The sequence below is a fragment of the Pseudophryne corroboree genome, chromosome 8 (genome assembly GCF_028390025.1).
Source record: "Pseudophryne corroboree isolate aPseCor3 chromosome 8, aPseCor3.hap2, whole genome shotgun sequence".
NCBI classification, from domain to species: domain Eukaryota; kingdom Metazoa; phylum Chordata; class Amphibia; order Anura; family Myobatrachidae; genus Pseudophryne; species Pseudophryne corroboree.
In genome coordinates, this window is record NC_086451.1 from 300,494,228 (window position 1) to 300,506,345 (window position 12,118).

At 43.1% G+C, this 12,118-nt stretch overlaps 1 protein-coding gene across 3 annotated transcripts in view; it reads right to left on the reverse strand.

The window, feature by feature from the left end:
* Nucleotides 1-12,118, reverse strand: part of LOC134949015 (uncharacterized) — a 211,639-nt gene that overhangs the window by 59,567 nt on the left and 139,954 nt on the right. For all 3 annotated transcript variants that reach the window (XM_063937344.1, XM_063937343.1, XM_063937345.1), the window contains one exon: nt 7,195-7,390. In XM_063937344.1, coding sequence (XP_063793414.1) covers nt 7,195-7,390 — 196 coding nt within the window. The remainder of the gene's footprint in view (nt 1-7,194; nt 7,391-12,118) is intronic.

Below are 12,118 nucleotides of genomic sequence, written 5' to 3' on the forward strand. Positions count from 1 at the left end.
TTAAAATGTTCAGCTCCAATCACGAACCAAGGAAGTTATAATAAAATGATATTATTTATTAAAACAAATTTAAAAACACAGGATTAACAGGAGACCACACATCATATGCCAGGGGCAGAAAGTACAGTGTACCAATGCTTAGCCGCCGGCCGAAAACGGCAAAACAAGCCAGATGTGATGCACAACTACACTCCCACATATGTGTGTGATACTGCCTGTGAACACCCTTCTCCAACGCGTTTCTCCCCTTCAATGGGGCTTCTTCAAGGAACAAGAGTGTCTAAAATTTACTGCTATTTAAATGAAATGACCGGAAATTAGCTGATCAGATGTATATCTGTATCAGCTGTATTGCTATGGTGACGAGCTGACACGAGGTACCACAATGCACTAGGTATTAGTTGCCGTGGTTACCCAAATTACGGACGCTAAGCTCCCTTCCGTCACACCAAACGTAACGTCACTTCCTGTTATCATTGCCGTGACAACCCGTGCCGTCTCATGACGGCCACGAGAAGCCTGTGTTGATTACCACATTCCATTATAAATATGTACATAATATAAATGGAGGAATTAAGATATAAGTTAACAACAATGGGCATAAGACGAGGGAATCACTTCCGCCCGTCTCGGCCGAACGTCACTTCCTGTTATTATTAACATGACAATCCGTGCCGTCTATTAAAGGCCACGAGAAGCCTGGGTTTATTTATATACCCCATTATTAAAATGTACATTATACAAATGGAGGAATTAAGATATATGTTTACAACAAACATAATGGGCAAAAACAGAGAAATCACTTCCGCCCGTCTTGGCGGAACGTCACTTCCCGTTGTCGTCTCCATAGTAACCCGTGATGAGCTCATAACTTTACATAGACACAGAAAAATGTGTTGTGGTGACTGCAATTATATGCTCTCCACACATATACCTTTATGTGCAGGGTATGGGATATGGTGCCAGCATAAATAATATAGTAAAACTAAATTCAAATGTATCAAATAAAATAAAAATATTTTGTCTAATGGATGCTGTGATCTGGGACCATAGTTGTGCATCACACAAAACAATTATAAAAACCATCTTAACTCAAATTCATGATTAAGACCATTAGGTACAAGTGATCCTAAATTATAGATCCATCTCATTTCACTCTTAGCCAATCTGATCTCTTTATTGTTATTTCTCCATTGGTCCTTAATTAATTCTATAGCCCAAAATGACATAATGTGGTCTGTAGAACAATTATGTACTTCTTTAAAATGAAGTGAGAAAGGGTGAGTGATCAAACCCTTCCGTATATTACGGAGGTGTTCCGACCAACGAACTTTCAAACTCCTACTGGTTTTGCCTATGTACAACTTGTTACAAGTACATTGTATGGCATAGATAGCATATTTACTATTACATGTGATGAACTGCTGTATCTTATGTGTTTTACCATTCCTATCAAAAGAAGGGAGCTTCCGTACCTTAGAAGGGCAGCTCTTACACATAGCACAGTCTCCACATCTATGGAAACCTTGATTCCTAGCCGTACCCCCTAATGGTTTATCTATAATGGCACTAGTGGTTAATTTATCTCTGAGATTCGGTGCTCTTTTATATATAAACTTTGGCTTGTCTGGTAAAATAGATGTTAATACCGGGTCCTTTTTAAGGAGATGCCAGTTATTATAGAACACCTTCTCTATTAATTTATGGTACCCATTAAACTGTGTAACAAATGCTAGATTTAACAAAGTTTCTGATTGGGGTTTAATTCTTGTGCACAATAAGGTTTCCCTATCCACCTCCGCTACTTCCTCCAATGACGCTTGCAAACAATGAGGTTTATACCCCTTCTCAATAAACTTGCTCTTCATAGAGAGGGCTTCTGTATTGTAATTTTTGACCTCCGAGCAATTCCGGCGTAAACGAGTGAATTGCCCTTTGGGGACATTTTTAAGCCATTGGGGTAGATGATTGCTTTTTGTACTGATGTACGTGTTAGAATCAGTGGGTTTAATGTATATAGTGGATTCAATATTCCCATCAGAAACGTATATGTGCAGATCCAAAAAATTAACCCCAATTTGGCTGTAATTGAAGGTAAAATGAATCCCTAAAACATTTGTATTGAGATAGACACAAAATTCCTGGAGAGTTGTGACACTCCCCTTCCATATGAATAAGACGTCATCAATATAACGCCACCACCGGACCAGATTCGCCTCCCAGCCATGCCCCGCCCATACGGAAATGTCTTCCCATCTGGACATAAATAGGTTAGCATAGCTGGGGGCGAACCTGGTCCCCATGGCGGTGCCCACCTCCTGATTGTAATACTCGCCATCAAAGTTGAAATAATTATTTTGAAGGATGAATGTAATACCCTTCAAAACAAAATCACAAAGATTACTTGACATATCACCAGTGGTCAAAGTCTGTTTGACTGCCTCAATACCATCCATATGCTTAATAATGGTATAGAGTGATGTAACATCACCTGTTATCAACCACATATCACTCTCCCATTTAACATCTTTCAATTTATTGAGAACGTCCCTGGTATCCTTAAGATACGAGCGTCCTTCAAGTACAAAGGGTTGTAATTGAAAATCTATGTACTGAGACAGATTTGACGTGATAGAATTCGTCCCTGCCACAATTGGACGACCCGGGGGATGAAGTTCATCCTTGTGGACTTTTGGTAAAAGATACAATACAGGTACAGTGTATTTTTCGTTGATGAGAAATTCTGCTGTATTCTTATCGAGTGTGCCATTCTCCAAATGACTATCCACTAAATTACGGAGACCATTAAGAACTTTAACAGACGGGTCTGCTCGTAGTTTTTTGTATGTAGTCCCGTCTTTTAATTGGCGCATGGCCTCTTTAACATATTCCACTCTATTCATTATAACAACCCCCCCCCCCCTTGTCTGCAGGTTTAATGATGATGGATTCATTATTTTTAAGTTTGTCAAGGGCTAATCGTTCTTTTTTGGTCAGATTATGTTTATATGCAGGCATATTACCTTGGAGAGCATTAATCTCATCATTAACTATTTTATGGAACGTTTCCACAAAGCATCCTTTCATGTGACCCGGATTGAAATGCGATTGTTTTTTGAATCTAGGTTCACTGTTATTCTGTGAAGAATTATTTTCACTATTTGCAAAGAACTTTTTTAAAGATAATTTGCGTACAAACTTTTGAATGTCTATATAAAGATTGAAGAAATTAATTTCATTTGAAGGACAAAACTTAAGACCCTTTTTAAGTACAGAAATTTCATCTTCATCGAGTACATAATCACTCAGATTGAAGATCTTCATCATTATATCTGTTTCATCGGATGGGTGGGAATTGATTTTAATAGGATTTTTCTTGGGACGATGTTCCCTTTTCCGCTGGCCACCTCTTTTGCCACGTTTGGTTTTACGAGATGTGGCCAGCGGAATTATGGGCTCTACCGTCGATTTCTCCAATTGTCCCCTCTGACATCTAAAAAATCCCTATGTGGAGTAAGATTATCAAACGCCTGATACCTATTGTGCGTCTGTATTGGAGTAGGACGCACATCCTCATATCCATGACGATTCGGTTCATATCTATTGTTTGTCCATTGATGCTGATAATTAAATCTCCCCCTCTTAGTGAACTCATTCTGTTTACGATTAAGATGAGTGTGTCTAAAAGGAACAGAATCTATATCAGACTCCTGCTCCACCCTATCTTTGTAATAAGGACCCCTATTTCTCATACCAACATTGGATTTTGTTTGGTTGACCTTATTGTTTTGTTTTCTCCATTTCTGTGTGGACACTGGTATAACAGTCTCGGCAGGTAGATACACCTCTGTACTGATTTGACTATTATTCTGCTTACTCTTTGTCAACACAGAAGTGGGTTCAGGAACAGTTTTATCACGTGCCAATTTTTTGGTTTTACGTTGGATAATCTCTCTTTCATTTTTTCTAATCCTATTAGCAATGGTTTCCTCCATATCTTTATATTCCTCCATATTTTTGAACGGCGTCAGAAGTGGTTCTAATGACTTAATCTGAGAATCCAAGGAATCAAGCTCCTTGCGTCGTTCCTGAACTATAAGTTCCATCAATGAGAAGGAACATGTTTCTAGAATGCCCCTCCATTTAGAAGAAAAATAATCATTCATATCAGTGAAAGAAGCCTGTTTTTGGATCTGTAGACCCTTGGGAATAAGTTTAAGCATATGATACCTCTCAAGTGTCACAATTTCCCACCATATACGGTTCTCCTTGAGAAGTATCTTTTCTAACTTGCCCATGATACTCTCAAGGGTCTCATCTTCCACATCAATGACACAATTCCCATCAAATATAGTATCCACCAAACCATTACGTTTGGTCCTGTGATGAAACATGTCTGCTGCCTAGGTGACTGGTACACAGTGAAAATAAATGAACCAAACAATATAAGACCAGATACCCAAGGCGCAAACACACTATAGCAGCCGTTTGAGGAAAGAAAGGGCCACCAAACCCTTTAAACCTAGGATATAACAAACAAATACTCAAAAATGGGCGCTAGGTGTGGTTTAATATAATGAACAAAATATACTATGTTTTTCCACTTTGTTTTTCCATTACATATCACCGTGAGGTACCTGTGAATCAGAAGACATACACATCTCTACAGGAGGACTTTGTTGAAGTTGGACTTTTCATTCACTAAGGACTTTAAGTATATTTTGTTCATTATATGAAACCACACCTAGCGCCCATTTTTAAGGTATCTGTCCAAGCTGCTACTGCGCTACATACCCACGCCGATGCAATTGCCGGTCTGAGTAAAGCACCCGTATGCGTATAGATAGATTTTAAGGTAGTCTCCTGTCTGCGATCAGCAGGATCCTTGAGGGCTGCCGTGTCTGGAGACGGCAGCGCCACCTTCTTGGACAGACGCGTTAAAGCCTTGTCCACCCTGGGTGAAGATTCCCACCATACCCTGTCCTGTGCAGGTAAAGGGTACGCCATAAGAATGCTCTTGGGAATCTGCAGTTTTTTGTCTGGAGTTTCCCAAGCTTTTTCAAATAACTCGTTCAGCTCATGAGATGGGGGAAAGGTAACCTCAGGTCTCTTTTCCTTATACATGCGCACCCTCGTGTCAGGGACAGAGGGGTCCTCAGTGATATGCAAAACATCTTTTATTTCAATAATCATATAATTAATACTTTTGGCCACCCTTGGGTGTAACCTCGCCTCATCATAGTCGACACTGGAGTCAGAATCCGTGTCGGTATCAGTGTCTGCTATTTGGGATATGGGACGTTTTTGAGACCCAGAAGGGCCCGGTGACCCAGTCGAAGCCGTGGATTGACTACCTGCTTTTTCCCTGGACTCTGCTTTGTCCAATCTCTTATGTAATAAGGTCACATTTGCATTTAAAACATTCCACATGTCCATCCAATGATGAGTCGGCGTTGCCGACGGAGACACCACAATCATCTGCTCCACCTCCTCCTTAGATGAGCCTTCCGCTTCAGACATGCCGACACACGCGTACTGACACCCCCCCACACACAGGGATATATCTATAAGGGGACAGTTCCCCAACAAGGCCCTTTGGAGAGACAGAGAGAGAGTATGCCAGCACACACCCAGCGCCAACTGACACTGGAAACAAATTCCCAGATATAGCGCTTTTATATATAATAACCGTGTAATACACTCACTGCGCCATACAAATGCCCCCCCCCCTTTTTTTCTGCCCTCTGTCACCGTGTTCAGCAGGGGAGAGTCCGGGGAGCCAGCATCTCTGCAGTGCTCTGTGGAGAAAATGGCGCTGGTTAGTGCTGAGGGACCAAGCTCTGCCCCCTCCAGCGGTGGGCTTAGGTCCCGCTCAATTTTATAAAAACTGGCGGGGGATTTATCCACTAACTGCCTCCGCAGCCTATATCAATATAAATGCCAGCCTAGAGGTTTATATTGCTGCCCAGGGCGCCCCCCCTGCGCCCTGCACCCAACAGTGCCTGCCAGTGTGTGTAGTGTGTGGGAGCAATGGCACGCAGCGTTACCGCTGCACGCTTACCTCAGGGAAGATCTGAAGTCTTCTGCCGCCTTGAAGTCTGCTTTTCTTCTTATACTCACCCGGCTTCTATCTTCCGGCTCTGTGAGGAGGACGGCGGCGCGGATCTGGGACGAACGGCAGGGGGAGACCTGCGTTCCGACTCCCACTGGAGCTAATGGTGTCCAGTAGCCTAAGAAGCAGAGCCTATCACTTAAGTAGGTCTGCTTCTCTCTCCTCAGTCCCACGATGCAGGGAGCCTGTTGCCAGCAGTGCTCCCTGAAAATAAAAAACCTAACAAAATTATTTTTCAGAGAAACTCAGGAGAGCTCCCCTGTAGTGCACCCAATCTCCTCTGGGCACAGGATCTAACTGAGGTCTGGAGGAGGGGCATAGAGGGAGGAGCCAGTGCACACCCATACTAAGAGTTCTTTATAGTGCCCATGTCTCCTGCGGAGCCCGTCTATACCCCATGGTCCTTATGGAGCCCCCAGCATCCTCTAGGACGTAAGAGAAAAGGGTACAAGAGAAACATAGGGTAGTGCAGCTTCATACAGCATAATAAGAAGTATACAGACAAGCAGTAAAGACATCAAACCATCAATGCAAAAATACTGTATAGAACAACTAACGCTGTCAGGTCAGACATCACAGGACACAGGAAATGAGAGCAAATATAGATAAGAGATACTTGACCCCCAATATATTAAACCGTTTTAAAAGCCATATGTCAGAGGGGGAGGAGCTCTATGACAAGTCAACCAGGGGGCCCATGATTCTGTGAAGGGAGATGATTTACATTCGATTACACTGGACAGGAATTCCATGTGTCCCATATAGCGGCGGTAATGGCAGCCATGGATGGAACAGTGTGGGATTTCCAGTGGCGAGCTCTACTCATCTTGTTTTTTATTAATATGTCCAAGTACTTTTCTATCTCTGACATCCTCAATTCTATCCCGTCGAAGGTACAGGAAGCACATATATTGCCGTGGCCTAAATTCATTAGCCTTATTCTACAGTAAACTTCATTTTTGATTTCTCTGCCCTCCTTGTCATTTAGTCCAAGTCCTTGTGTCCCTACTAAATGCTCTGCTCTATAATAAAAACCTTACAAAGCTCAGTGTAAGGTCCTTTAATGAAAGATTTAATTGTACCTGTAAATAACTCATCAGCTAAATGATAAATCACACCAAGGAGAGTGTCTTGCAGGATCTTTCTCTGTTCCTCTACTGGTTTTCTGTGACCATGATTTTGCATCTGTTTAAAGTTGTAGCCAGTGACATCTAAACCTTTCCGAGGCTTGGTGGGGGGAGATTCTGCCACGCACTCTGCATTTTCACTTAGAAAGGCCTAAAGATCCAAAGGCAAGTTGTCAGCATCCATGCAAATATTTTTTGTGATATTCATTATTAACATTTATTTACATACTGCCAGCATGCTTCATAGCAATTATCAACTGGGAACAAACTCAGTAATACAAGAGTTGGTATTAACAGATAAAGAGGAGACCCTGCTTGTGTTCTTATAGGTGATTCATTTCTTAATGATGGCCGTGAAGTGCCTGCTGGAACAGCTGGCTACAGTACTTCACATCACGACCTCAATAGCTCCAAGATTACCGAAGCAAATTCAATACCCCCCTAAGACTTTTGCCAATAATGTTCTGCTTTGTACAGTAGAAGCATTTTGAAGGTAAAGTATTTCCTTTGTATGCCATGGCTGAGATTGTGGTCAGCGCTGATAACAAAGACTAGCTGGAATATCTTGATTAAAGGTTTTTGATAGACTGCGATTAAGCTGCGGCCACACTAGGCCACGAGAATGTAGAATGCAGGAAGAGGGGTTGGACGAAGGTGGAGGATAGTTCCGAATGAATAAAGGTAAGGTTTCTGTTGGTATGAGTGGGCTTATTTGGGTTAATGTGCAGAAAATTCATAGTGACATAGGAGATGAAGTGAGTACACAGGTGATGGTCAAAGAGGGAACTAAGGGCCTAATTCAGATCTGACAGTAGATGTACTAAATTTAGCACATGTACGATCATTTTCTCAGACATGCGGGGGGACGCCCAGCACAGGACTAGTCTGCCCCGCATGTCTGGCCTTACAAACACTGGTGCAAAAGCATTGCATGGCGGCGATGATTTTGCACCCGGCGAGTAGCTCCCTGCCTGCGCAGCTCTTGCGCTCTGGCTGGGAGCTACCCACCACGGCTCTCATCCCCCAAAGGTCCGGACACGCCTGCATTGGCACGTCCCCTCCCACCTCGCAACTGCCTGTCCACCAGGCAGAGGCGATAGCAGCCCTGAAACGCTTTTAGCATCTCACTGGGCTCCCGGGTTGAGCGAGTGCACTCCACAAAAATATTCAGACTGCGATCACTGCCGCTGCAGTCTGAATAACCCCCTAAGGCCCAGATTTATCAAGCCTTGGAGACTGATAAATAGCACGGTGATAAAGTACCAACCAATCAGCTCCTAACTGCCATGTTACAGGCTGTGTTTGAAAAATGACAGTTAGGAGCTGATTGGCTGGTACTTTATTACCGTGCAATTTATCACTCTCCAAGGCTTGATAAATCTGGGCCTAATTCAGTAAAACACAGCTAAGACAGTGGTCATCGCAGCGAGGATTGGGATGCAAATGCAGACTGGAAAATTTCTGGAAGCAGTAGTAATGGGGGTACGGTCTGTGGACGGCAGCTGGATACCTCCTCATAGAGCCTGACTAAGTGGGATGCAGTAGCAGCCTTCCTTGCATCTTTTGCTGCAGTTGCATCTGTAACTTTATGCTAATGATGCTACAATGCCCTTTCCTAGTGTAAGGACTGAGATGCCCACTATCAGTGTCTATAGACACTCCAATCACACGCTGTGAATCTTTAGACACCCCCATCGGATACACCTTTGAAACTTGGACAAGCCCTATGCTAGGTACAGATCATTGGTGTAAGTATGGCCTCCAATGTGAGAAATTCTGCGTCTCTGTACACAACCACTTCAAGCAATCCGCCCATACTATGTTACATCTGCATATGATTAGCCAACTTCCTGTATCCACCCAACACATTTCTGATGCACTTCTTTGTGAGTGCATCTGTATTATGACTCTGGGCCTAATTCAGACCTGATCGCTCCTGTGCGTTTTCGCACAGCAGCCGATCAGGTCTGAACTGCGCATGCCAGACAGCCAACGACTATCTATGCCCTGCGATCGCCTCTGCCTGACTGACAGGCAGAGGTGGTTGCTGGGCGGGAGGCCTGCGTTTGGCTGCCGTTTTAGGGGCGCGTGCCCGGATCGTGCGGGAGGGCGGACCGCGGTGACTGCGTGACGTCACATGCAGCCACTGCGACCTGGACAGCGATGAGTAGCTCCTTGCCAGCACGCTGCGCTGGTAGGGAGCTACTCGTCAAGTACAAAAGCATCGCCACTGTGAGATGATTTTGTACTTGTGAGGCGAGGCAGAGCCACACATGCGGGATGGACTAGCACTGTGCTGGGTGGTTCCTGTCCACCCGTTTACCAGAGGACGGTCGCGGTAAAACTAATCAGATATTTAAAACATGGCCATGTCTAATAGAGTTTAACAATTATAACTCTGTAATTCATTTCAACTCTGCATGCATAAAAGTTCCGAATCTGCTTGGCAAACCAACATTTAACAACTGGAACTCTTGTTACAATACTCGGAAATAACTGTGTGGACTTGTAACCATTTGTGCTATATGAAACAAATACTGCAACAGTTACCACTACAAAGTTATTTATTTTATTTTGCTGCCATCTAAATATCTGGCTGTGTTAAGCGCACTAATTTTGCTGTATAAATCTCTTACAATTATTTTTTATTTTTTTATTTTGTTTTTGGCCAAAAACTTATAGTGTTGTGATTATAGGGAACTCATTTGTCTATTTACTGATAGGGTTTGATCAGGATTACTATAGTAATATAGTGTTTAAAGGTAGTCTAGGAACAGTCCTTATGTATTTTACATATTTTAATAAAAAGTGAGTGTATTTTAATATTGTTTAGTGTGTCAGCGCTTTCTTAGTTGTTTTTCTTTGTATTTCTGTACCTGTGGAGGGCGTGGTGGTCCCTCTAATTTAAGAGAGCTGCAGACAGACTGTTTTTAAATTACTGAGCATTTAAAATTGGCGCCAGGAGGTACTAAGTACCAATTTTTCTTTTTTGTAGCTCCAATTAGGCCTGCGATGTAACTGATGTTCCAGCATCCTGCACATCTACTCGGTACCTACACACAGGGCTATTTTACGGCCAGAATGCTCCAGAACGCCGTTCCTGAAGGTCTTGTGGAAAATTATGTCACTAGAAACGGCATTCCGGAACGTCCTGGCTGCTGTATTTGGACGGGTGCGGGGGTTGCATAAAATTAGCTTGGGTTGGGAGCTCCGAGAGCAGTGGGGGAGTCTGCAGTGTAAAAAAGCCCACCCAAAATTGGCAACGAGCAGGAAACCCCTGGCAGCGATCAGGGAAACACCTTTGCAATTGAGTGAAACCCTTGGCAACGAGCAAGAAACCCCTTGGCAACAAGCATTAGACCCCTGGCAGCGAGCAGGGAATCCCCTTGGCAACGAGCATGAGACCCCCTAGCAGCGAGCAGCGAAACCCCTGGCAACGAGCATGGAACCCAGAGCATGAAACCCCAGGCAACGAGCATGGAACACTTCGCAAAGAGCATGAGACCCCTGACAACGAGAAAGTAATTTAAAAGTAATTAGAACCCTTATTGTGGGGCATAATTTCTAAGGGACATTATTGTGTGTGGCATAACGTCTAATGGGCATTATGGTGTGTGGCATAATATGTAATGGGCACTATGGTGTGTGGCATAACATGTAATGGGCATTACAGTGTATGGCATATTGTGTATTTGGCATTTCAGTGTGTGGTATATTGTGTAATGGGCATTACGGTGTGTGGCATATTGTGTACTGGGCGATACGGTGTGTGGCAAATAGTGTAATGGGCATTATGGTATGTCACTGTGTAATGGGCATTACGGTGTGTGGCTTTATGATGTGTGGCATAACGTGTAATGGGAATTACGGTGTGTAGCATTATGTGTAATGGCCATTACGTTGTGTGGCATATTGTGTAAGGGCATTACTATAAGGAGGAAAAATGACAAATAATGTAAGAAACATTATTCAGTATTTTTATTTTTCATGTAGTGGCCAATGTCTGCGCATGCAGGTTGCAAAACTGGGGTATAAGGTAGTCTTTTCCTGCAAGGCCATGCCTGTTGCAGCGAGGCCGCGCTCCTTACAGCAAAGCCACACACCCTTTTTTGGGGGGCGTGCCGTAAATTCTTTATTCTTACATAGGAAAAGTCTTTATTCTTACAAAGGTGCCCCACCCACTGTAGCTCCTCCCACATTACCCACAGCTCCACCCACTGCTGCCCACCCCCAGGAGTTCCCGAACCTATTTTTCTACAAAAATAGCACGGCCTACACACACTCATCAGCTGGTGAGCTGTAAGACAACTAGCTACGCTCCATCTACCAGTGTGTATTATAGTGAGTATTAATGTACCTGCTTTTTTAAATAAAACCACTCTGCTGCTTAAGTATTTGTGTTGTTTGTAGTTGTAAGGCATCAGCTTGTGTGTACAGAAACTCTGCTAATTACATCCTCACGCCTGTACACACATTTCAAAAACATAAATGGAAGTAATGGAAGAGAGGTGATGTGTTTGAGATTTTCTGGATTTGAATACTGTGTAAAAAGACGGGAGCTGGGGAGGGGTCTGGTTCTGGATATATATCAGTGGCTACTAGCAGCATAAGAGTTGAAAGGTTGAGCAGATGATTGTAAGATTGTGCTGAAAATAATGCAATTTAGGAAAAATTATAGGAAAGACGTAAATGAGTGTAAATTAGAGGAAAGTGGAGTGGAGCAGATTTAGTAGGTTGTAAGGGAGTCTCATTTTAAAGGATAATGCCATAGAGGAATAGTATGTTAAACAATATAAATCAATAGGACAATGAGTGACAAGCAATTGTAAAGCCTAACATTTGCTGGTGCTATATAAGCAAATGTTAATAATAGGATTTT